At 38.0% G+C, this 25,382-nt stretch overlaps 1 protein-coding gene across 20 annotated transcripts; it reads left to right on the top strand.

The window, feature by feature from the left end:
• Positions 1-8,767: 8,767 nt before the first annotated feature.
• On the top strand, positions 8,768-15,729 carry LOC128265902 (uncharacterized). Of its 20 annotated transcripts, none has more exons than XR_008268943.1 (17): positions 8,768-8,930; positions 8,989-9,056; positions 9,138-9,456; positions 9,598-9,665; positions 11,211-11,383; positions 11,433-11,633; positions 11,694-11,760; positions 12,281-12,308; positions 12,370-12,437; positions 12,515-12,835; positions 12,909-12,939; positions 13,006-13,065; positions 13,124-13,404; positions 13,465-13,707; positions 14,913-14,980; positions 15,039-15,552; positions 15,617-15,729. XR_008268943.1 is itself a non-coding variant. In XM_053002133.1 (6 exons), exons 3-6 carry the CDS (start codon positions 9,408-9,410, stop codon positions 14,115-14,117), a joined length of 369 nt encoding a protein of 122 aa, XP_052858093.1. In that variant the 5' UTR covers positions 8,768-8,930; positions 8,989-9,056; positions 9,138-9,407; the 3' UTR covers positions 14,118-14,695. The 20 variants fall into 20 exon arrangements, 3 of the variants coding, with proteins under 3 accessions (XP_052858093.1, XP_052858094.1, XP_052858092.1); XR_008268940.1 differs by having other exon boundaries at positions 12,281-12,311; XR_008268937.1 differs by having other exon boundaries at positions 11,694-12,311; positions 15,039-15,337; positions 15,400-15,552.
• Positions 15,730-25,382: the final 9,653 nt, after the last annotated feature.

The raw sequence follows: 25,382 nt of genomic DNA, 5'->3' as shown, positions 1-25,382 counted from the left end.
TTTGTTACTTTCTAATATTTCTTAACCGATCGCGGTCTCGATCAAAATAGGACTGACTTTTCCAATCCCAAATCAAATCCAACGAACCTCGGCCAGGAGCTTTTCTTTAAGAACTTTTGAACTTTAATTTATGTTTAGATTAAAGCTTAAGATGAAACTGTCGCATCTTATTGTGAAATTCAATTATGCTGGCCGATGCAATTTGTCGGACACTTGAAACGCAAAAGGCGTAATTGATTGAGCTTCGAACGGAAGCTGATGTTTACTTTAATTTTGATTTGTTTAACTTAGCTGTGGAACCAAGATCGGACCTCTAAGTCAAAGGCAAAGACAAAGGCAAATGCAGAGATTGAAATTATTGTTTATAAAAGCCATAAGTGGCCTGGTTTCACGGGTTGGATAACTTGCATACTACACTACCGTAAAATTATATTCCTCTAATTCAAGTCTCATTCGTGTTAATTTGGATCTGGGGTTTACCATTGAAAATAAGTAGGTTTTGACGGTGAAGTGTCTACCATAAATAGATGGTCTGAAATGTTTTATTGCCCATTGAATAGCTGCAAGTTCGTGTTCTTGTTGCTTTCACCTTTTGTAAATGATCTTGAGGCGTACGCAACTGGAAGCTGTAGTCCACATTTGTTTTGTGTTAGGACTCCACAAGCATATTTGCTAGCATCTGTATTTATCCAATATTCTCTGCTAAAATCTGGGTATTGTAACAGAGTTGTGCTTATTAATGCTGATTTAAGATGTTCGAAGGCGTTTTGGCATTCAGTTGTCCATTCGAATTTTACATCTTTCTTACATAATCTTGTTATGTGACGGGAATATTTAGCAACCGTCTGTAATAATTACAAAAAGCAAAAATACTAATTAGTATTTTTTTTGCTATACACTAATTTCCGACACTAAATTTGGCTAGGCATCTGGCTACTCTCCAAAGGTCGCTAAATACAAAAATAATCGCCAGTTTTCAAGCCAAAACAAACAAGCGGTTCAGGCGCCGCTACACGGCAAAGGCTTTGGAGATGGTGGTTTATTAATTATTTTTCCATTTATAACTTTAATATTATTCGAGTGAGTTGCGGTATTTGGTTTACGTAGCTGTAGGCATTCTTTTAAAAAATCAAGCTCAGCAGTTAATTTTTCTGTTGTTGCCCATGTGAACGGCGTAATTGTGGTTAATAGCCACTTAATGTGAGCAATTCTTTTATTTATTTTGTTTTTCTGGCCTCCGCGTTTGCCCATTACTCTCACTCTATTCACTCAGAATTTATATTTGCATCCTATTTGCCAATTTCCCGCATTGGTGTAAGGGGCGGATTGCCTCTCACACTTGCCGACGCTAGCACTTTCGGTAGGTAGTCCAAGGCATAGCGATCGGTTCATATTTCGGACAGTTGGGTTTATAACCGGGGCATGTTTGATTATGTAAACACTGCAACAAAGTGTTGTTGGTATTCAATATGTGTGCATACTACACTACCGTAAAATTATATTCCTCTAATTCAAGTCTCATTCGTGTTAATTTGGATCTGGGGTTTACCATTGAAAATAAGTAGGTTTTGACGGTGAAGTGTCTACCATAAATAGATGGTCTGAAATGTTTTATTGCCCATTGAATAGCTGCAAGTTCGTGTTCTTGTTGCTTTCACCTTTTGTAAATGATCTTGAGGCGTACGCAACTGGAAGCTGTAGTCCACATTTGTTTTGTGTTAGGACTGCTCCACAAGCATATTTGCTAGCATCTGTATTTATCCAATATTCTCTGCTAAAATCTGGGTATTGTAACAGAGTTGTGCTTATTAATGCTGATTTAAGATGTTCGAAGGCGTTTTGGCATTCAGTTGTCCATTCGAATTTTACATCTTTCTTACATAATCTTGTTATGTGACGGGAATATTTAGCAACCGTCTGTAATAATTACAAAAATGCAAAAATACTAATTAGTATTTTTTTTGCTATACACTAATTTCCGACACTAAATTTGGCTAGGCATCTGGCTACTCTCCAAAGGTCGCTAAATACAAAAATAATCGCCAGTTTTCAAGCCAAAACAAACAAGCGGTTCAGGCGCCGCTACACGGCAAAGGCTTTGGAGATGGTGGTTTATTAATTATTTTTCCATTTATAACTTTAATATTATTCGAGTGAGTTGCGGTATTTGGTTTACGTAGCTGTAGGCATTCTTTTAAAAAATCAAGCTCAGCAGTTAATTTTTCTGTTGTTGCCCATGTGAACGGCGTAATTGTGGTTAATAGCCACTTAATGTGAGCAATTCTTTTATTTATTTTGTTTTTCTGGCCTCCGCGTTTGCCCATTACTCTCACTCTATTCACTCAGAATTTATATTTGCATCCTATTTGCCAATTTCCCGCATTGGTGTAAGGGGCGGATTGCCTCTCACACTTGCCGACGCTAGCACTTTCGGTAGGTAGTCCAAGGCATAGCGATCGGTTCATATTTCGGACAGTTGGGTTTATAACCGGGGCATGTTTGATTATGTAAACACTGCAACAAAGTGTTGTTGGTATTCAATATGTGTGCATACTACACTACCGTAAAATTATATTCCTCTAATTCAAGTCTCATTCGTGTTAATTTGGATCTGGGGTTTACCATTGAAAATAAGTAGGTTTTGACGGTGAAGTGTCTACCATAAATAGATGGTCTGAAATGTTTTATTGCCCATTGAATAGCTGCAAATTCGTGTTCTTGTTGCTTTCACCTTTTGTAAATGATCTTGAGGCGTACGCAACTGGAAGCTGTAGTCCACATTTGTTTTGTGTTAGGACTGCTCCACAAGCATATTTGCTAGCATCTGTATTTATCCAATATTCTCTGCTAAAATCTGGGTATTGTAACAGAGTTGTGCTTATTAATGCTGATTTAAGATGTTCGAAGGCGTTTTGGCATTCAGTTGTCCATTCGAATTTTACATCTTTCTTACATAATCTTGTTATGTGACGGGAATATTTAGCAACCGTCTGTAATAATTACAAAATGCAATGAATCTTCTGTCCGCATCATGTGGGACTGGATAATTTTGAATGATGTCGTATATTTTGTCGTCAGGAAAGATTCCTTTATCTGTGCACTTATGTCCTAGAAAAGTGACTCCGTGCATAAAAAATGAACTTTTTTCAGGATGTAACTTTAGGTTGTGTTGCCTACATTTCTCGGAAACTTCAGTTAAATTCTTCTGAATATGTTTTTCGGAACAACCTATGACTATTAAATCATCCATATAAAGAAATGCTTGCGAAGGTAATCGCGTGAATCGATATGAACCATTGTTTGTTGAAAAGGATGTTAAATCCCGTGAACTTTTTTTGAGTTCAATTTGGTGAAAACCGGACCTTAAGTGAAGGAATGAGAAATATTTTGCTCTACCTAGCTAATTTAAAATATCATCAATTCTAGGGAGTGGAAATTTATCAGACAAGAGTTGTTTTTAATCTGTCGATAGTCAATTACTAATCGCCATTTTTTCTTTTCCGAATTTGGAAGTGAATTTTTGGGTATTTTGTCATTAATGAGTTTTTGAACTTGTTTTTGAATCTCGTCTTGTTGACTATGATGATTTCTATAATTTTTTATGTATACGGGTTCATCATCATTTAATATCAGTTTTTGTTATAAAAATTATTGGTAGTGATCGATTCGGTTTCTAGTCCGAATACATCGCTATACTGGGTACATAGTTTTGTTAGTTGTTTATTGAATTGTGGCGGGAATTTTTTTGAAAGTTGAGTTAATACAATCATTTCTCGGTTTTTTAAGTCTGTTTGTACTACATCGTAGTATGAGGATTTCTATAATTTTTTATGTATAGGTGTTCATCATCATTTAATATAAGTATTTGTTTATAAAAATTATTGGTAGTGATCGATTCGGTTTTAAGTCCGAATACATCGCTATACTGGGTGCATAGTTTTGTTAGTTGTTTATTAAATTGTGGCGGAAAGTTTTTTGAAAGCTGAGTTAATACAATATTTTCTCGGTTTTTTAAGTGTGTTTGTACTACATCGTAGTTTGAAAGTGGTTAATGTTGAATATTGTTAATGTAAACTACCTGATCTGTGTTTGTTGTGTTTAATAGTCTTATGTATGAATTTTGGACTGTTGCTATGGTATTTACCATACCATTTAACACCATGCTGGATTTCTTGATTCGGATCTAATACACTGTTTTCTTCTTAATTTATTTCAATTTTTCGGACGACTTGGAATCTTGCTGGCAGAATTGGGGAGTTGTTGCCAGAACTGTATGTTATTGGAACATAAATCGGATATTTGAGGTTATTTGGTCTAATTATAAGCCAGTCTTCAGACGGCTTTAAGTCTAGTTTACAGTCGTATCTTTTAATAAAATCAATTCCTAGTATTCCATCACAAGGAATAGCGAAATGTAAATTTACGATATGGAAATCGTGTGGGATTACATATTTAGAAGTTTGTATTTCAATGAGATTTTAAAAAAAATCTTCGAATATTCCTTTTGTCAGGTTAACCAACTTCAAAGCTGTTATGAATCTTTGAAGGTGTAGCCTTGCCTGTTGAACTCGGGCTCAAGTGCTGGTGAATCTGATAATTCTGGATCGTCTCTAGTTTCTACTGTCAATGGAGTATTTAATATAGTTGGTACAGAAACAGTTAAGTTGTACCTTTGTTTAATAAGTTTTAAGTTCGATCGCAATTTGAACCTAGATACTTGAGACCAATGCGCTTTGTCTATCAGGTCTTTCTGGTCATGTATTAGTACACGCGCTGTGTTGAAGCGGTTTACTAATATTTCAGCATGTTTATTTACTATAATTTGCTGTACTGGCCGGTTTCTTGATAATAACTTGTAAGATTTGTCAAAATCACTTTTAAGAATTATTTTTTTAAGCCATCATTAAAAGATTTCCTCCAAGTATTTCATTATCGTTTATGACTGATCTTACTTGTACACCGGGAATGGTACTCAAAACTATTAATGGAGAAAAATCTAGATTGTACCTATTTATATATTCATATTCGAAATCTGAAATTAATAGAGGCTCTGCTCCGTTTTGTGAGGACGCTCAAGGCGCCTCACATTTTACCACTCAAACAAACCCAGTATCTCAGCCATTGAAGGCAGTATTATTATTATTATTCTCATTACGTGTTAAGTTTCCAAATATAGATTTAAGCTTAAAACCTAAGTAATCCTAGTTTCAAGCATAAGAGCGCGAGGTTGCCAGTGTTGATCAGCAAGATCGGTCAGCTGGCCAGTAAGGTCGAAAGTCGATAGTATCGATAAGTTTTCGCAATCGCCCGTGAGCATGCGAGCGTGCTGTTAAGCGCCAAGCGTGCTGTTAAAATTTATCGCAATCACCCGTGAGAATGCGAGCGTGCTGTTAAGCGCCAAGCGTGCTGTTAAAATTATCGCAAGCACCCGTGCTGTTAAGCAAAGAGTGCTGTTAAAAGCAAGCATATCGCGGATGCCGCGAACGTGCTGTTAAGCGCGAGCGTACTGTTAAAGGCAAGCTTAGTGCTGATAACGCGAGCGTGCTGTAAAGCGCAAAAGCGTGTCGACGTGGCACAGCGATCCGCTGAGATCGCTCTCTTTCATTTAAGGCAGCCGAACAGGACGGACCACCAGGTAAACTCAGCGGAAGGAACCAGCGGACGTTGACATCAAGCTCAGGAGTAAGATAAGCAAAAGAGATCAGAGGCAGGCAGTACTGAGTGCGAAGGTGAGGGAGAATAAAAGAATAAATAAAAGGAATATACCGGAGAAAAGCGCGGGAAACCACCGCCGGCCTTTTCTACTCACGTCCAGGTTAGGGACAGCTAATAAAATTTAGTGAACTTCGGGGAGTGCCCTTTTTTCGGGTTGGCCAGGTTACTGCATTGTGTTTCCGAGGTCTGTTTTTCTCTACGCAACGCGGACACCAAAGCTACCCACGTGCTACTCCTGGTCGGGCAAGTTCACGTGTTGCGTCTCCGAGGTCTGTTTTCTCTACGCAATGCGAACGCTTACCATACCGGAGAAAAGCGCGGGAAACTACCGCCGGCCTTTTCTACTCACGTCCAGGTTAGGGACAGCTAATAAAATTTAGTGAACTTCGGGGAGTGCTTTTTCGGGTTGGCCAGGTTGGCGCATTGCGTTTCCGAGGTCTGTTTTCTCTACGCAACGCGGACACCAAAGCTACCCATGTGCTACTCCCGGTCGGGCAAGTTCACGTGTTGCGTCTCCGAGTTCTGTTTTCTCTACGCAATACGAACGCTTACCAGACCGGGGAAAAGCGCGGGAAACTACCGCCGGTCTTTTCTACTCACGTCCAGGTTAGGGACAGGCTTGTAAAATTTAGTGAATTTCACCGAGGGGCTTTTTCGGGCCAGTGAGGCTTCTGAGTTGCGTTTTCGAGGTTTGTTTTCTCTACGCAACGCGGAAGCCAAAGCTGCCCGCGTGCCCATCCACGTCGGACAAGGTTTAATCTGCGCAATCCGAGCACTTGCCGCGCCCTCCCCAGTCGAAATCCCCGCAAGTTAAATCTACGCCGGTCCCGTTTTCGAGGTCTGTTTTCTCTACGCAATACGGACGACGAGGCCGGCCACGTGATCCCGATAACAAAATCCCGGCGGCAGCTCCCAGTGCCGTTTTCGTCTCCTGTGTTTCTACAAATATAACTGTAGAGGACTCTGGCCGGACTGAAGCCTATCCCAGCCTATGAAAAAGTTCTTACATTTTCTAACTATGGCTAATACTCTATTCTCAAAATTTGGTTCCTTATCGATAGTAATTATAATGCAACCCCGTGTATTCATTTTTAGTTTTTAATTATTTTATTTCATTTTCAATAATAATAATTCAATAATAAATTAATTTTTTCATAACATTTAGTTCTTTCTTAAATATGTCACTGTTAACATATACTTATTTGTATATAATTTGTATTTTTTTTTAAACATATTTTATAACAAATTTTCGTGGTTTATTAATTTATATCTTATCCAGATCGTTAGCCTGGCTTCTGTTTACGGCCCTTTTTGATATGCACTTGTTGTGGTACATATAGGCTTTATACAAAATGAATCCGCTCATAATGAAAACAATTATTGATAATAAGATGTTTGTTAAATCGGTATCGATATTTTTTGATTCAATTTTATTGATTACGTTAGCGGTTGAGTCCACTTCTTTTACATCTACTAGACCCATTTTGTGTGTTTTTTTCAGAATTTTAATTAATTGTTATATACTATAAAAAAAATATGCATCGCAATGCAATATAAAAAAATTGTGCAACGCAGTGTAAGGTAAAAAAAAAATGCGCTCTAGGAAGCGCTGTCGGTTCACATTTCCTTGGTCTTACTTGAGTGGTAAGACGTTGCCGGTGCTGGCTGCACAGCACAGCCTGGACTTCTACGATGGGCACCGGTGCTGGCTGCACAGGTGTACTCGCAATGGGGCGAGCACAGTGGTCCCTCGCAGTCGTTTGGGCACTTCTTCTTTAGTGCTGGGCTCTCTAGTTTCTGTGGCGGATGGAATTGTTTTTGAATTTTAAGTAGACTTTGGATTGCAGGGTAGGTGGATGTGTGGGTGGTTGTGATTTGACTTTTTCTTTCGATTATTAGGTTTTTTATATGTTCAACTTCGGCGTGTAATTTTACCGAGTTGTTCCAGTTAATTTTACTTCCGCTATTTAGTAGCTTCAGTAATTCAGCCCTTCTGGCTTTAAGTCTTTTAACCACACCACTGCGTTTAGCACTCATCACACTATACACACTGCGGTTGTTGTATGTATTGTTTTTATCCTCGAGTCCTGTCACGGTCTCCATGTATTGTTGTTATCCTGGTTTTTCCATGTAGCAATTCCATTCAATTCAATTAAACGATTATTTGTTTATTTAACTGGAGCAGCTGTAGTTGCCGCTTCCAGCTCTCAGGAGTTTCCCCCGTTTTACAAATTTACTTAGAAGCTAAAGAGCTCTGAGTCTCGTAGCTGCGATGCCAACATAGGCAGCGGAGAGACGGTTATGTATTCTTAAATATATAGCTATGCTCACTTAGGCTGGAGCGCGTAGGATATGCACATAGATGAAATCCACTCGTGATACAGTTATGCTGACATGTTCGTATTTCGGCCACTTGGGTTTATGACCAGGACTTTGAATTATGTAAACACTGCAACTAAGTGTTACAGTGTGTTCCCATTTAGTACTCTTGGTATAGTGGGTGCTAGATATATAAGCTTTTACAGTATATTCCACCGCTTTGGCAACCACCTACTATGCCAATTTTATGGCATTGACCATCCGGTATTAGGAACTCCCAGCTGGGATCTAGTATTGTCCACTTAGCCACTTGGGCTATCATCGGAACAATATTGTCTAAAGGCACTACAAGCTCAGGCTTCTTATATTCTGACCCTGTTTCCCTTCCGTTTATCCAAAGCTTCCCAGCTGGGATCTAGTATTGTACCATTTAGCCCTGTACTCTGGCCCTGTTTTCCTATGTGATTTTGTTAGTCTTTTTGATCCGCGCGGTTACAGTGAATTTGAATGCAAATTTTGACCACAGACGATATGCATCAGAGAGCGAAACCACATTCCACTTTCGCCCCCCATTTTGCAGGCCTTCCGTTTATCCAAAGCATCGCATTTGTTGATAGTGCTCATTTGTTTTCATACTCACATTCTAAGCAAAGTAGCCTGGAAAACACCGGGTACAGTGGTAAAAGTTATATTTATAGTGGGCTATTCTTTATCATTCAGTATACTTCAAATGTCGAAGCAGTCCAGAACAAAATATTTATGTACCTCTTACATCCTGAATCATACATGCCAAATTTTTTTTTTATATATTTTCGTTTTGTTGATCCAAATATAATCGGTTACAATTTCAACACTTTTTCTACAGCAAAATAACATCATGTCGGCTCCAGTTCGTGGTAAGATTTGAAATCCGGTATTGAGGTATGGCTTATGGACCTCTGATTTCTTTGATAGGTAATAAGGCCTCAAAGCTGAGGTCCGATGGAAAAGTTGAAAAGCTCGCACCCATTGGTCCTTCTTGGGTGAGTAGGGGTGAATCATTTTAACGTGGTACTTGTGAATGCTAAACATTTTCCATATACTCTTACTTCCACCCGAGGCAGAGCCTTAAATCGTGGCTCCGAACCCACCAGTCGCGATACCAGTCCCAGTCGCATCCCGACCATCCGCAGACCCAGTGCCATCCCGACCAGTAGCATACCGATCCCCAGGCTTGCGGGTGGCCCGACGAGAAACACTTCCCCAGTTTTGGCTCTAAACGCCCTGATCGCGTGATTTGGTCGATCCCTTTTTCCGGCTCTGTGTGAATATCATGTAACCTTGAACATGAGAATGGGGCAACAGCTGTGTGGCCACAGGGGAAACAGCAGTCAATGATACGTCTATTGGACAGGGTGTGTTCTCCGCGGAGCTGTTTTTCACGTAAGTTTGATCGAAATATAATCGGTTACAATTTCAACACTTTTTCTACAGCAAAATTAACATCATGTCGGCTCCAGTTCGTGGTAAAATTTGAATTTCGGTATTGAGGTTTTGCTAATGGACCTCTCATTTCTTTGATAGGTACTAAGGCCTCAAAGCTGAGGTCCAAGGGAAAAATTGAAAAGCCCGCACCCATTGGTCCTTCTTGGGTGAGTAGGGGTGAATCATTTTAACGCGGTACTTGTGAATGCTAAACATTTTCCATATACTCTTACTTCATTTAATTAAAAAAAAAAATTAATTTTTAAAAAATTAATTGATCATATTGAGTTTAAATTTTGATAAAATTTAGTCATAAAATTGTTTAAAAAAATGTATGAAAGTGATAATTAGCAAGTGGGGTTATATTTTGTGAAAAATGTTTAAAAACACAAATCTATTATGTATTTAAGTTAAAAAAATGATACAAAGCAGAAACTATTAAACTATTTAACTTAATGGTAAATTTGTTTAAAACGCTGAAAAAATTTACATTAAGTAATGTAATTTCGTTCCAACAAAATTGAAAAAAATACTATGTTGATCATATTGAGATTTAATTTCAATAGAAAAAGTCATAAAATCGTTAGGAAATAAAAAAAAAGAAAGTGATAAGAAAGTATAAAAAATAAAAATATTTTTAAAGTTCTAAATGGTAAAGTTAAAAAATTATAAAATTCACTGTTTTCTTAACTTTAGGGTACATTTTTTTAAACGCTGTTTAAGAAAAGTATATTTTAATTAATTTAAAACAAAGAAAGGAAATTAAATGTTCTTGAAAACATTAAAATTATAATTGACTGGCGTATATGTTTAAAACCATTGAAGCTATGATGACTTGCAGCTCAATTTTTTGACTTGATTTTAATAAAATTAAAAGCGTAGTTCTGAACTGTCAAACTATTAAATAGTCAAAAAGAATTTCTAAAAAATATTACAAAACAAAATAGTTAAGTTTTAACAATTTTTTTTTAATATTTGTATTGTTTCTATGGTAGCTTTATGTTAAAGTCGTCCGATTTTGATGAAATTTAAGCCGTAACTCTGAAATATTTAACCATTAATATATGTCGAAGAACTAAAAAAAAATTTTAAAAACAGAAAAGTTATGATTTTTTTCATTTATTTTTCCGATTGTTTCTATGGGTCCTTTATGTTATAGTCTACCTGAAATAGAAAAACAACTTTTGGGAAAGTTTCAAGTAGATAGCTTTAAAACTGAGAGACGGATGCTAGTGATGCTGATCAAGAATAAATATACTTTATAGGGTCGGAAAAGTCTCATACATTGCGTTGCAAACTTCTGACTGAAATTATAATACGCTCTGCAAGGGTATAAAAATGATACAAATCACAAGTTATTCAACTTAATGCTAAATTTGTGTAAAACGCTGAAAAAACTTACATTAGGAAAAGTTAACTTTAAAAGAATTCGATTCAGTTTCAACATAATTGGAAAAAGTCATAAAATCGTTTGTAAAAAAAATAAAAGAAAGTGATAGGAAAATATATATATGATAAATATTTTTAAATGATAAAGTTCAAAAGTGATAAAATCGCTATTTTCTTAACTTAACTTAATTTAGAGTCTACACAATGTATAAGAAAAGTTTTTTTTAAGTAATTAAAAAAAAATAAGCAACACATTTTGTAACACAGGGAAAGCAAAAGCGTTAAAGGTTTATAACCCATTACCCCCAATTAATGCTTTGCAGGCATTGCTTATGGCCAGGTATATTCCACCGCGATGGCTACCACCTGGCCAGTTTTAGTGAGGTCCTGTCCTGGACTTATTGCCTGGTGGAATGGGGCAGCAACTGTGTGGCCACAGGAGATTCCAATGATACGTCTATTGGCAGGGTGTGTTCATCGCGGAGCTGCTCTTCACGTAAGTTTGAAGGAATAAAGTCCCCTTCATAACAATTAATGTTTTGCAGGCATTGATTATGGCCAGGTATATTCCACCGCTATGGCTACCACCTACTATGCCTGTATTATGGTATTGACCATCCGGTATTTGGTGGCCAGTTTTAGTGAGGTCCTGTCCTGGACTTATTGCCTGGTGGAATGGGGCAGCAGCTGTGTGGCCAATGATACGTCTATTGGCAGGGTGTGTTCTCCGTGGAGCTGTTCTTCATGTAAGTTTGAAGGAATAAAGTCCCCTTCATAACAATTAACTAACCTCCCATCCTATACAGAGAAACTGTACTCAGGGAACCCTAAACTTTGGAGGACAATGGTCTAGGAACTCCCAGCTGGGATCTGGTATTGGTTCTCTTAGCCACTTGGGTTATCATCGGAACCATTTTGTCTAAAGGCACTACAAGCTCAGGCTTCTTATATTCTGACCCTATTTCCCTTCCGTTTATCCAAAGCTTCCCAGCTGGGATCTAGTATTGTACCATTTAGCCTTGTATTCTGGCCCTGTTTTCCTATTTGATTTTGTTAGTCCTTTCGATCTGCGCGGTTACAGTGAATTTGAATGCAAGTTTTGACCACAGACGACCACATTCCACTTTCGCCCCCCATATTGCAGGCCTTCCGTTTATCCAAAGCTTCGCATTTGTTGATAGTGCTCATATGTTTTCATACTCCCATTCTAAGCAAAGTAGCCTGGAAAACACCGGGTACAGTGGTAAAAGTTATATTTATAGTGGGCTATGCTTTATCATTCAGTATACTTCAAAAGTCGAAGCAGTCCAGAACAAAATATTTATGTACCTCTTACATCCTGAATCATACATGCCAAATATAATCGGTTACAATTTCAACACTTTTTCTACAGCAAAATAACACCATTTCGGCTCCAGTTCGTGGTAAGATTAGAATATCGGTATTGAGGTTTTGCTAATGGACCTCTGATTTCTTTGATAGGTAATAAGGCCTCAAAGCTGAGGTCCGAGGGAAAAGTTGAAAAGCCCGCACCCATTGGTCCTTTTTGGGTGAGTAGGGGTGAATCATTTTAACGTGGTACTTGTGAATGCTAAACATTTTCCATATACTCTTACTTCCACCCGAGGCTTACTTTAATAGTGGCTCCGAACCCACCAGTCGCGATACCAGTCCCAGTCGCATCCCGACCATCCGCAGACCCAGTTCCATCCCGACCAGTAGCATACCGATCCCCAGGCTTGCGGGTGGCCCGACGAGAAACACTTCCCCAGTTTTGGCTCTAATCGTCCTGATCGCGTGATTTGGTCGATCCCTTTTTCCGGCTCTGTGTGAATATCATGTAACCTTGAACTTGAGAATGGGGCAGCAGCTGTGTGGCCACAGGGGAAACAGCAGTCAATTAAACGTCTATTGGACAGGGTGTGTTCTCCGCGGAGCTGTTTCTCACGTAAGTTTAAAGGAATAAAGACCCTTTGTTGATCAAAATATAATCGGTTACAATTTCAACACTTTTTCTACAGCAAAATATCATCATGTCGGCTCCAGTTCGTGGTAAGATTTGAATTTCGGTATTGAGGTATGGCTAATGGACCTCTGATTTCTTTGATCGGTAATAAGGCCTCAAAGCTGATGTCCGAGGGAAAAGTTGAAAAGCCCGCACCCATTGGTTCTTCTTGGGTGAGTAGGGGTGAATCATTTTACCGTGGTTCTTGTAAATGCTCAACATTTTCCATAGGCTCTTACTTCCACCCGAGGCAGAGCCTTTAATCGTGGCTTCGAACCCACCAGTCGCGATACCAGTCCCAGTCGCATCCCGCCCATCCGCAGACCCAGATCAATCCCGACCAGTCGCAGGCTTGCGAGTGACCCGAATAGAAACACTTCCCCAGTTCGGGCCACTCCCTTGGAAGAAGAATACAGTGGGCGATCATGAACGTAAACCTAAAGTGGACGAGGACTCTGTCAAGCGGACTAAATGTTTGCCGTGCCCAAGGGCTAAGTCAACGACGGAAGCTGGTGAGTAGCTGCTGACTCAATTCCCGATTTGAAAAATTTAATCTGTCTCCTGACCCTCAGTATTCCAGCCGTCCTCGAGAAAGGAAAAATCGCATCACCGGGTAATCGAGTTAAACAAGGTGCGAGGCTTGGAGATGCAGCACAAGAAGCTGGAGAACTTGCAGTCGGAGTTCATGCACAAAATCCGCACCTTGGCACCCCAAAAGCTTCAAGGAGTCTACAAGTTTGTGGCCGTGGTGGTGAACGAGAAGTGCAAAGTCGTTGTTCACGACTACGATCTGCACCGATTGCCCAAGAATCTGCGTGAGTATATAGCAAATGCTATTAATTCTCTTTTAACTCGTTCCTATTATTTAACATGTCCAAAAGTAAGCACTCAATTTTTTTTCCCGCATACTTTAAGAACTTAACTTATCTGTGAAATATCGTAATATTAAGAGCAATCTTAATTTTTAACCAAACCTTATTTGCAGCTCTCAAAAATTATTGGGCTGTTAGTACAACATTTATACGAATTGCTCGATTTAAAATTAAAAATGTATTGTTGTTAAAAATGTTGGATTTAAAATGGCTCCTACTTGTTATTATATAAATATATAAAAGGTTTTAAATTATAACACATTTTCGAAATGAACTACTAAAATAGTCGATTGAATAATAACAAAAAAAATATAACATTTCCACATCTAAAATAAGTAATTCCAGTGAACTAAAAGAGGCATTAAATATCAAATCCAACGAATCGGAGACCCAATCTCAAGTCGAGGATCGGTTAAACAAAGAGATGACCAAATTGCGGGAGAAGATCGATCTCGATCAGCAGATGCTCACCGCTCGGAACCACTTGGCAACCTGGCTCATGAGACAAAGTCTCTAAATGGGCGGCTTGTTTGTACATATGTACTATACAGACTGTCTACGTCACTGATTAGAATTAATTAAAAAGTGCCGACTGTCTAAAGCTGGGTACTCGTAGTCCCTAATATTGACGGATCTTGTATCAAATATTATCTAAAACCACATTAGGCAGATCGAACTTAGAACTGAGAACTTACTCGGAAAGCGAACGAACAGCAACTGAATGCAAATTTTGCCCACAGACGATGTGCATCAGAGAGCGAAATGCCTTCCGTTTTATCCAAAGCTTCGCAGTTTTTGATAGTGCTCATTTGTTTTCATACTCCCATCCTAAGCAAAGTAGCCTGGAAAACACCGGGTACAGTGGTAAAAGTTATATTCATAGCATAACTTAGGGCTACGCCTTATCATTCAGTATACTTCAGAGGTCGAAGCAGTCCAAAAGAAAATATTTGTGTACCTCTTACATCCTGAATCATACAGGCCAAAATTTTTTTTTTATATTTTTTCGTTTTGTTGATCAAAATATAATCGGTTACAATTTCAACACTTTTTCTACAGCAAAATAGCATCATGTCGGCTCCAGTTCGTGATAAGATTTGAATTTCGCTATTAAGGTATTGTTAATGGACCTCTGATTTCTTTGATAGGTAATAAGGCCTCAAAGCTGAGGTCCAAGGGAAAAGTTTAAAAGCCCGCACCCATTGGTCCTTCTTGGGTGAGTAGGGGTGAATCATTTTAACGTGGTACTTGTGAATGCTAAACATTTTCTATAGGCTCTTACTTCCACCCGATACCAGTCCCAGTCGCATCCCGACCATCCGCAGACCCAGATCAATCCCGACCAGTCGCATACCTATCCGCAGGCTTGCAGGTGACCCGAAGAGAAACACTTCCCCAGTTCGGGCCACTCCCTTGGAGGCAGTAACCAGGGACAGTGCGTGTTACTTGCCCTTGCTTCTAGCCTCCGAGAATACAGTGGGCGATCATGAACGTAAACCTGAAGTGGACAAGGACTCTGTCAAGCGGACTAAATGTATGCCGCGCCCAAAAGCTAAGTCAACGACGGAAGCTGGTGAGTAGCTGCTGACTCAATTCCCGATTTGATTGAACAAGGTGCGAGGCTTGGAGATGCAGCACAAGAAGCTGGAGAACTTGCAGTCGGAGTTCATGCACAAATTCCGCACCTTGGCACCCCAAAAGCTTCAAGAAGTCTACAAGGTTGTGGCCGTGGTGGTGAACGAGAAGTGCAAAATCGTTGTTCACGCCGACGATTGCCCAAGAATCTGCGTGAGTATATAGCAAATGCTAATGCAAATGCAAATCTTAATTTTTAACCAAACCTTATTTGCAGCTCTCAAAAATTATTGGGCTGTTAGTACAACAAATTGCTAGATTTAAAATTAAAAATGTATTGTTGTTAAAAATTTTGGATTTAAAATGGCTTCTACTTGTTTTTATATAAATATATAAAATGTTTTAAATTATAATACATGAATTCCGAAATTAGTCGAGACGCGCAACCTCTTCGCGACCCTGAAATTCAAGCAGAGGGGGGTGACGCGGCAGAAGCATGTCATCCAGTTGCTGAAGGAGCAAATAGCGCGGGGATCTATGGCGCTAAAAGAGCAAGAGGAGCGGATTGTCACTATGCAAGAAGAGATTAAACGCCTGAAGCAGACCCTGTAAGTACACCCAGAGAAAAAGCCATAGTAAAATTAAAAATTAAAATATTTGAATGCTTAAAAATACAAGCTTACTTAAAATAAACATAAAAACATTATAATGTCATTATTGACGTTTAATTGGCTTATCCAACAGGAAAATTTTTGACTTAAATTTTTTTTGATTTAAAACTACGTTGTACCGTTCTTAAAAAAAAACTAGTCTGAGATACTTTGATTTAAACACAACACCCCTCGGGGCTAAATCATTACCGAAAATATTTAATCCAAAGTGAAAATATTTGGACTTAAAAAGATTTTTCTCTGGGTGTTAGGTTTCCACTTAAGTATGTTATACGGGAAAAGTGCGCCAGTTTGCTATTACTTAAAACATGTCAAATATCAGATACTCAATTTTGTTAAGAGGGATTGTTAGTTTCCAAACTAATTTACTGAGTAATGGCAATGAAACGAACTCATTCTTCACCAATTATATCTAAAATTTGAATATTTTCCCAGTCAAGATTATGTTAATAATTGTTGGCCAATGGCATTATTCTTTTGTACCCATAAGAAATGAGTATTTGGAAAATTTTCTTCACCAATCTGAAGGATTGTAATATTTTCCCAGTCAAGATTATGTCAATATTCTTATTGGCAACAATTTTCAACATTTTTTTGAAGTTGTGCCCTGGCGATGTTCATGCCAACAGGAGCAGGGGCCGTCACGATCGAGAGGATACTCCCATTAGCAATGACATGACCGGAGGTCAGGACGTGTCTCGACCGAATGGAAGATTCTTTGAGCCACTGCAGCACCAACTATTGCAGCATCAGCCATCAATCAGTCCCCGTCGTCATTCACGTGCCCGTAGATATTAAAATTCATATTATAATTTCGTAGAATTTATTTTGAGTATTGAATAACCAGGAAATATCGATTATTTTAAAAAAAAAGCTATTTATAATTTGCTAATTTTTATAAACATACATATATATATACTTAATTAATAATTAACAAAATAACTCCATAGATTACGTTATTTTTCAAAAGGAGGGAGATGTAGTATGCTCACATATCGGGTACACACTGTACCGCTTATATCACTGAAACATTGTGGCATTTGCCTATGTCCAAATATTCCCAGTACTTCCAGTGCGGAGTAATTCGACCCACACAACAATGTTATGCACATCCTAAATGCTGAGCCGGCATGTCTGCATGCGCGGCCGACCATTCGGTTACCATGTGAGCATAACACTCTCTCATGCGCGGCCGCTGCTTGCGCCTCCTATATACACTTACGTATACATTAACATATATATTTAGATACAAAGCGTTGGCCGCGGTGCTGCTCGGGCAGCTATATGAATTGTGAGCCAAGCCAACTTTATTCTTAAGTCAAGAGACATTCAATTAATAAAGTTCAGTCTAAGCAGACGTATTTAAAAAGACTAAAAAGATTTAAAACTAATTATTACATGGCGACCGTGACATGTGCGCGAGTTAAGTGAATAAACATGTACGAAATAAACATCTAAAAAAAAAAAATTATGAAAACAAACATGAACGAAATAAATATGAAAAAAAAATAAAAGTTATAGAGAAAACCATTAATTACATGGCAGTTTACAGTTTATGGTAGTGGCAGTGGCATAAGTCTATGAGCACCACTGTACAAAAATTACAAATCAAAAAAAAAATTAACATTAATCAGCCTGTGCGATGACCAGCACCGGCGCCGCCTGAGCCCAAAGGCCCGGACAAAATAATAATAAAAAATCAACACAACACAAAAAAAAAGAAGGAAGAAAAGTACAGAAAAACTGACCAGGACATGTGTGGAAGGAATGGCAAATCCTTCTACACCAATGATGGAAACTGAAGTGTGGTAGGCAGACCGCCGGCTTCACCAACGAAGGAGGCATATGAATGCGGAAGGCAGTCCGCCCTCTGCACCGTCGTGGGAGGTCCCTGCTCCTGTTGAGCAAAGAGACGCACCAAGCCTAGAAGAGGCTTTGCAGTTGTGTCCCAACGACGGACCACGCCCCCTCACAATATCTGATTACCGGGCACGACAAGAACGCAACAAAGTAAACCAAAAGAAGAAAAGAAGCCGGCATTGGGGACAGCACCGGCTGGCAAACGGCTGAACACCAGCCGCACACCACCAACGGACACCCCCAAGAGGTCTAGGCACGGCACAGGGGCTAGTGCAGGGTGCTCTGTTAGCGAGATCGGAACTTCACTGAAGTGTTAGCGCTGCGAAGGAAGCGCAGTTTCCAATCTGATGTTCAGCTGAGTTGCAATACACGCATTGAACAGAGTCGTTCCTGGCAGCGACAAACGAATAACTCCTATTTCCATTCTTTTTAAGGTAAGATTGGGTCTGCTAAACAGTTATAATCTAACTGTTCTTCCCATATTTTTTAGATCCTGCATCGACCTTTCCTTAATACCAGATGTATTAAAATAGCATTAGTAATGCGTATATCATCCCCAATAGACAGCAAGGAGTCATACAAGGCTGTGACCGTGTCGATGAGGGTTTTCAAGGCTGTAGCTGAAGGCTGGGAAATTTTTTATAAATTAAACAGTGTCGATATGTTGTCAAAAAAACAAGACAATCATTATCGTACACCCGCTTCAGGCTAGCAAGGGCTTTGGGATAATTTTGCCCAGCGACTTGAAGGCCCTAACTGTTCCTAAAGCGTCTCCATATTTAAACAGGGTTTTTACATTTTTGTATATAAACCCTGCGACAGTAATATACCGAACGCACCCACTGTAGGGGCGCTAGAAAACTATCAAACGTTTAAGCAGACCGAAAATTGCACTGCTGCAGCGATCGAGAACGAAAACGACAAAAGATAACTCGAAATAGCGGCAGCGGTGTCGGTGTGCGTGTGTATGTGTACGCGGCTAGCGGCTCTTCCTAGGCAAATACTAACGGAGAATGATACACTGACCGATAACTAAGGGCAACGAATATATAAGCCTGACGCCAAAATGCGCGCAAAATTATGAAAAGCGCGGAAAAATTGGAAAAGCGCGGGAAAATTCTGAAAAGCGCGGGAAATGTTCGGACAAACTGCGGCGAAAGTTATTGCCGCTAATTTTCTGAGAGCTACACTTTTCACAATTTGCACTTTTTTCCAGCTATTTTTATTTATACCCTAAATTGGTGCTCACTACGACGAAAGTTGGGGGAATTAATTTCGCACTAATTGGGTCGACGACGAGTATTTTATTGCTTGTTTTTTGGCCAAAGCGATTCACATATAATTCGAAATATATTATGTTTATTGTAGAATTTTGGTTGTTAGTACATGCAAATTTTTATTTCTTGGTTAGAATGCTCACTATCTACCGATTTTTACACGAATGCAAAAAGTTGAAAGATGGGCCAAAACACAATTGACAAAACGCCACAGATTAACTTTCAACTTTTGGCACTCTTTACCTGGATGGCCGACTTGATAATTGCAACTTCCTTTTTGACTTCCATTTGGCGGCAGCAGCAAATTGAGCAATTAAATTTGCCGAAACGTCAGGCGCAACTTCAAGAACGGCAGAAAATTTCCAGCGACGAAATTATTGAATTTAATTTATTGGCCGAACCGACACGAATAAATTGGTTTTTGTTGGTATTGTTTATAGTTTTTCACCGAAAAAAATATTAAAACTCGCGAACTCTACTGCTGATCACGTCGGGGTCACCATGTAAATGTAATACTATTTTGTATTAACAACGCGAAAACTTGTGAACGCAGTAGTTCGAGACGATTTTAATTGCGAAACTTGTGAAAACTATGTCGAAAATAAACGATGGATCACTTACAATTATATTTCAATAATTTCTCTTAGAACCTAACTTATGCTACGGTGGCGAGAGACGGGGCGAATTCGCAAGAGCGAACAGACGAAAGCTTTATTGGCTCCCGCTCTCGCCCTACAACTAGTGATTTAAATACAAGCGCTGAGTGCGCAAACACTAGGTATGTCATCCACTTATTTATTAAGGAATTAGGAAATAATTTAAAACCGATTCCTTGTAATAAGGAATTATATATTGCTTTAACGCAAACCATTAGATTTGATGAAAAAGACTATTACGAAATTGAATTCATACATTCCAACAGGTTTTTAAATTCTAGTCTAGAAAAACTAGCTAGCTACATGGATGAATCTAATTCTAAACTTTTAAAAACTAAATTTAATCAAATGAGACAGGGGTATTCCCATATGAATTTTTAGATAGTTTTGAAAAAATGGAAGAAAAAGTGCTTCCGCCAATTGAATATTTTTATAATTCACTAACTGACCAACCTTGTTTTTTTGAGGCTTACCAATTTGCTCAAAAGGTTTGGTCAACATTTATTGTAAGAGTATTAAGGAATATTTAAAATTGTATTTAGAAAGTGATGTTATGAGTTGAGCAGATGTTTTTGAGAATTTGAGAATAATATGCCTACAAATATATAAGCTTGACCCAGTTAATTACGCAACAGCTCCATCAATTTCCTGGGATGCTATGTTCAACTTCACGCGAACCGAACTAACTTTAATAAGCAATCCTGATATGTATAATTTTATTAAAAGATCTATACGAGGGGGATTGACTCAATGCACTCAAAGAATTTCGTGTGCTAATAATAAGTACATGAAAGATTTTGATAGTAACAAGCCTATTAACTTTTTAGCTTACATAGATGCTAATAATTTATATGGATGGGCTATGAGTCAACCTCGTCCTATATCAGAATTTAAATTTTTGAACAATCTGGAAATTAATCAATTCGATATTAAAAATATATCAACAGAAGGGGATTACGGATATATGTTAGAAGTAGACCTTGAATACCCTACTGAAATTCATGATGCTCATAATTCGCTGCCTTTTTGTCCTGAAAGTAAAATACCCCCAGACTCCAAAATATCAAAATTAATTGCAGACTTATGTAATAAAGATACTTATATTATTCATTTAAAATATCTGCAACTTTGTATTCAACATGGGCTTAAAATAAAAAAATTCACAGAATACTAAAATTTAGACAATCTTGTTGGTTAAAACCCTATATAGATTTAAATAAAAAACATAGAAACTTAGCTAATAATGAATTTGAAAAAAATTTCTATAAATTAATTTAAATTGCTATATACGGAAAAACTATGGAAAACGTGGAAAAGAGACGAGATATAGCTCTAGTTTCCCATTACCATTCAAAACAGAACTCTCCTGGATAGCTAGTCACAACTTTCACAGTGTAGCACTTTTTAGGCCCAATTTAGCTGCTATAGAAGCCACAAAATCTCGCATTCGTTATGATAAACCCATATATATTGGTTCAAGTGTTTTAGAACTTTCTAAATGGTTAATGTATGATTATTTGTACAATTTTCTCTCGATTAAGTGTCCTTCATCAAAAGTTATTTATATGGATACTGATTCCTTTAATTTGTCATCGCAAGAAGATTTTTATAAATTAATCAAAGAAAATCTGAATCGGTTTGATACTTCAAACTTTAAACAAAATAACATCTATAATATGCCTCAAGCTAATAATAAAGAATCGGGTTAATGAAGGATGAAAATGCAGGTCAAATAATGAAGTCTTTCGCAGAGTTAAAGGCTAAAGCCTACTCGCTCTTAGTTGTAAAGGAGCCTAATCAAAATTCAGATCAAAGTCCTTATGATTGTTTAAAAAATATAAAGGGAGTTCAAAAATCGGTTGTAAAAAAATTATCACATTATTAATTAATGTGAATGTATTAAACAAAAGAAAACTTCTTTTGGTGAACAACGAGATTGTTAACAAAATAAATCTTAATTATAAAGATGATTAAAGGCATATATTACTATACATATACATACGCCAGCTTACGGTCATTTTAAAATTATAAATATTTTAGGTGATAGTTAAGATTAAGCAAACTGTATTTGAAATATATTAATTTATATATACAAAAATATAAATAAATAAATCTGTATAAATAAACTACTATTTAAAAGAAATCATTTTGTGTATGTGTTTTTATTCCATCTTACTGTTTCAGAAGATTTTGTTTATCGATCCATGACGCGTGGCTTTCATCAAAACCAAACCCCTTAACTTTGAGTTGATTCTTTCGTTTCTATAAAATTTTCTCTACTAAAAATGCATTAGGATCTTTTACTCGTTGAAGTTCCGGTTCATAAAATGATCCATTAATAGGTTCACTCTTATAATCCTCAAAGTCATATGTTACAGGATAAGTTGCCTTTACCTTTATTATTTTGAATACCTCAGCCATAAAATTGGGTTCCTACCCTTTCATAAATACACCCTTATATTTACATATTCGAACGTAATCCCCCACTGAAAATTTGTGTTGTGGAAATATCTTGGGCATATTATAAACTGATTTTAATATGAATTCTTCATTTTCAGTGCATACATCCACTGGATTCATTTTAATGGTTCTGTGGTATGAATTATTATATTCATACACAAGATCTTTGATTTTGTGTATCCATATATATTTTCCCTGCATACTAAACATTTTTCATATTTTATTTTTTAATGTTCTTTAAATCGTTCACATATAGAAACCTTATGATGTGTGTAGGTATGATTTTGTTGTTTTTCTTTAAGCGAGTTTCCAAATGTAGTGTAGTATGCTCATATATAGAGTACACACTGTACCGCTTATATCACTGTAACATTGTAGCATTTGTTTATGTCCGAATATTCCCAGCACTTCAAGTGCAAAGCAATTCGACCCACACAACAATGTTATGCACATCCTAAATGCTGAGTCGGCATGTCTGCATGCTCGGCCGACCATTCGGTTACCATGTGAGCATAACACTCTCTCTCATGCGCGGCCGCTGCTTGCGCCGCCTAAATACACTTACGTATACATTAACATATATATTGAGATTCATAAGCGTTGGCCGCGGCGCTGCTCGTGCAGCTATATGAATTGTAAGCCAAGCCAACATTAGTCTTAAGTGAGCATTCTAAAAATGAGTCCCGATCTAAACGGACGAAATAATAAAAAAATAATATATATTAACATTACAGTGCACTCTTTTCTTGTGATTATAAAATAAAGTCTAACATACATACAACCAACGTTACATGGCGACCGTGACATGTGCGCGAGTAGGAAGTGAGACTGTTTAATTTTTGTCTCTGCGCGCTGTGTAATTTTCGTTATTTTGGCCCCAAAATGCGTAAATCGGCGAGTTTGGCTAATTAGGGCCAGTGCTTAACAAGTGTGGCCGTCCAATGTGGACGATGCAAGCCGATCCCTAATCCTCGGCTGTCCAAAATTAGGTTCTCCAGAGCCGCCCTCGAAAATCGTCAATCGAAATCTCCAGCCAGATAAAAAAAAAAAAATGATTACAAGAGGCCCTCGAATTGTGTCCCAACGATGTACCACGCCCCCTCACAATAGCTGAGTACCGGGCACGACAAAAACGCAACAAAGTAAACCAAAAGAAGAAAAGAAGCGGAAAAAGGATAAAGCTTCTTCAGCATCGACGACTAATCAAGGACTACTTAAAAGTAGCCAAGACCCCGCAGGAAAAAGAAGCCCACGAGGGAAATTTAAAAATCATCGAAAAGAGCTTTGCAGACGAGCAAAGTAACGCAACAAGGGCTGCATTTATGCCAATGCAACTTAGCCTTTAATTTTAAACATATAAAACCCGAGCCGATGCGCGAAAGCGCTGCTCGAAAATAATAACCACTGTTATGCTATATACTTAAAACATATAACTGATATTGGTTTATATAGAGCAAAATATTGTAAATCAGTTATATGAAAATTAAAACAATTTTTTTTTTTCAATTTTTAATTTTATCAAAATGAAATTTATGCGATTATGCCAGCAGACAATTATTAATCAATCAGTTTTGAATAATTAAATTTTGAATATCATAGTAATTATAATAATTTACATATATATATATAAGGCCCTTAAGGCCTTTTTCCATTCACGCTGTCTATATTAAAGTCGCAAAGAAGTTGCTCTGCCAAAACTCCTTTAATAGAGGTAGGCAAATTATTTCGCCGAAGAATGGCGATGATGGTCTCAATCTGTAGAAAAACCCCGCTGTTTGTCCGGGGTTGCTTATTTGCTTACGCTTATTCGCAACTAACCTTCCCAGAAGGTCGTTCGCTATCCGCAACCTGCGACCCGCCTGGTGGCCTCAGCTAAGCCTCCCTTCGAACCATCCCACTAGTTCTTGAGGACCAAGTCTGCAAGGGTATAAAAACATCAGAAATTCAATTTATAAACATTTATTAAAATTAGTGTTTTAACATTTATTTTTGTTTTTTTTTTTGTTTGCGTTGTTTTTTGCGCAAGATAAGGCGTGCGCAAGGGCCTTTTCCGCCGGCAGCTGGCCTCCCAACGCAGATATGCTGTCTGTAAACAAAACAGAAAAAAATCCCGGAAAAAAATCCTGGAAAGGCCTTAAGGGCCTTTTTTCCATTTAAACCGTCTATATTGAAGTCGCAAAGAAGGTGCTCTGCCAAAACTCCTTTAATCGACTTAGGCAAATTATTTCGCCGAAGAATGGCGGTGATGGTCTCAATCTGTAGAAAAAACACAGAATTAATTGCACACTCATCTTCTTCATAAATATTTTACTTACATAGGCGGTCTTAGTAGACGAGCATGTTTTAACGTCTAACGCCACCAGCTCCTCTTCATTTTCAATCGGAAAGGAATCGGGTACCTCGGCATCCTTAGCCTTTCCCTTAAGGAAAACCTGCAGCATTGCCGTCAGCTTTGCAATCTGCTAAGTGCACTCCGCTAACTGGTTCGTATTAGCTTCGAGAGTCTTTGTATTGGCTTCTACTTTTCCTTGCAAATCTCGAACCCAGACCTTGAGCTCTTCAATTTGGTTCTTTGGTGGGTTTTCTGTTTTGCGGGGTTTCCATCACAAAGTCGTCTTCTAAGAAATACAAATTGTATTAATATAAAAATTGAATTAGTTAGATTTAATTTTGTTTACTTACCATCCAAGGAGAAAATAAGCTTAGCCTTTCCCTTAAGGAAAACCTGCAGCATTGCCGTCAGCTTTGCAATCTGCTAAGTGCACTCCGCTAACTGGTTCGTATTAGCTTCGAGAGTCTTTGTATTGGCTTCTACTTTTCCTTGCAAATCTCGAACCCAGACCTTGAGCTCTTCAATTTGGTTCTTTGGTGGGTTTTCTGTTTTGCGGGGTTTCCATCACAAAGTCGTCTTCTAAGAAATACAAATTGTATTAATATAAAAATTGAATTAGTTAGATTTAATTTTGTTTACTTACCATCCAAGGAGAAAATAAGCTTCTGAATTTTATTGGGAGTTGCCATCTTCCTAAATGCCTTATTAAATACATAATTGTTTTAAATGAGTTTTATTTTTAATTTCAATAAAATACGTTTTTTTTTTTGTTTTTGGTCATCGAACC

This window comes from Drosophila gunungcola, unplaced genomic scaffold (assembly GCF_025200985.1).
Source record: "Drosophila gunungcola strain Sukarami unplaced genomic scaffold, Dgunungcola_SK_2 000174F, whole genome shotgun sequence".
Classification (NCBI taxonomy): Eukaryota; Metazoa; Arthropoda; class Insecta; order Diptera; family Drosophilidae; genus Drosophila; species Drosophila gunungcola.
Note: the sequence above shows the minus strand (reverse complement) of the source record. Positions and strands in the feature narration are given on the sequence as shown.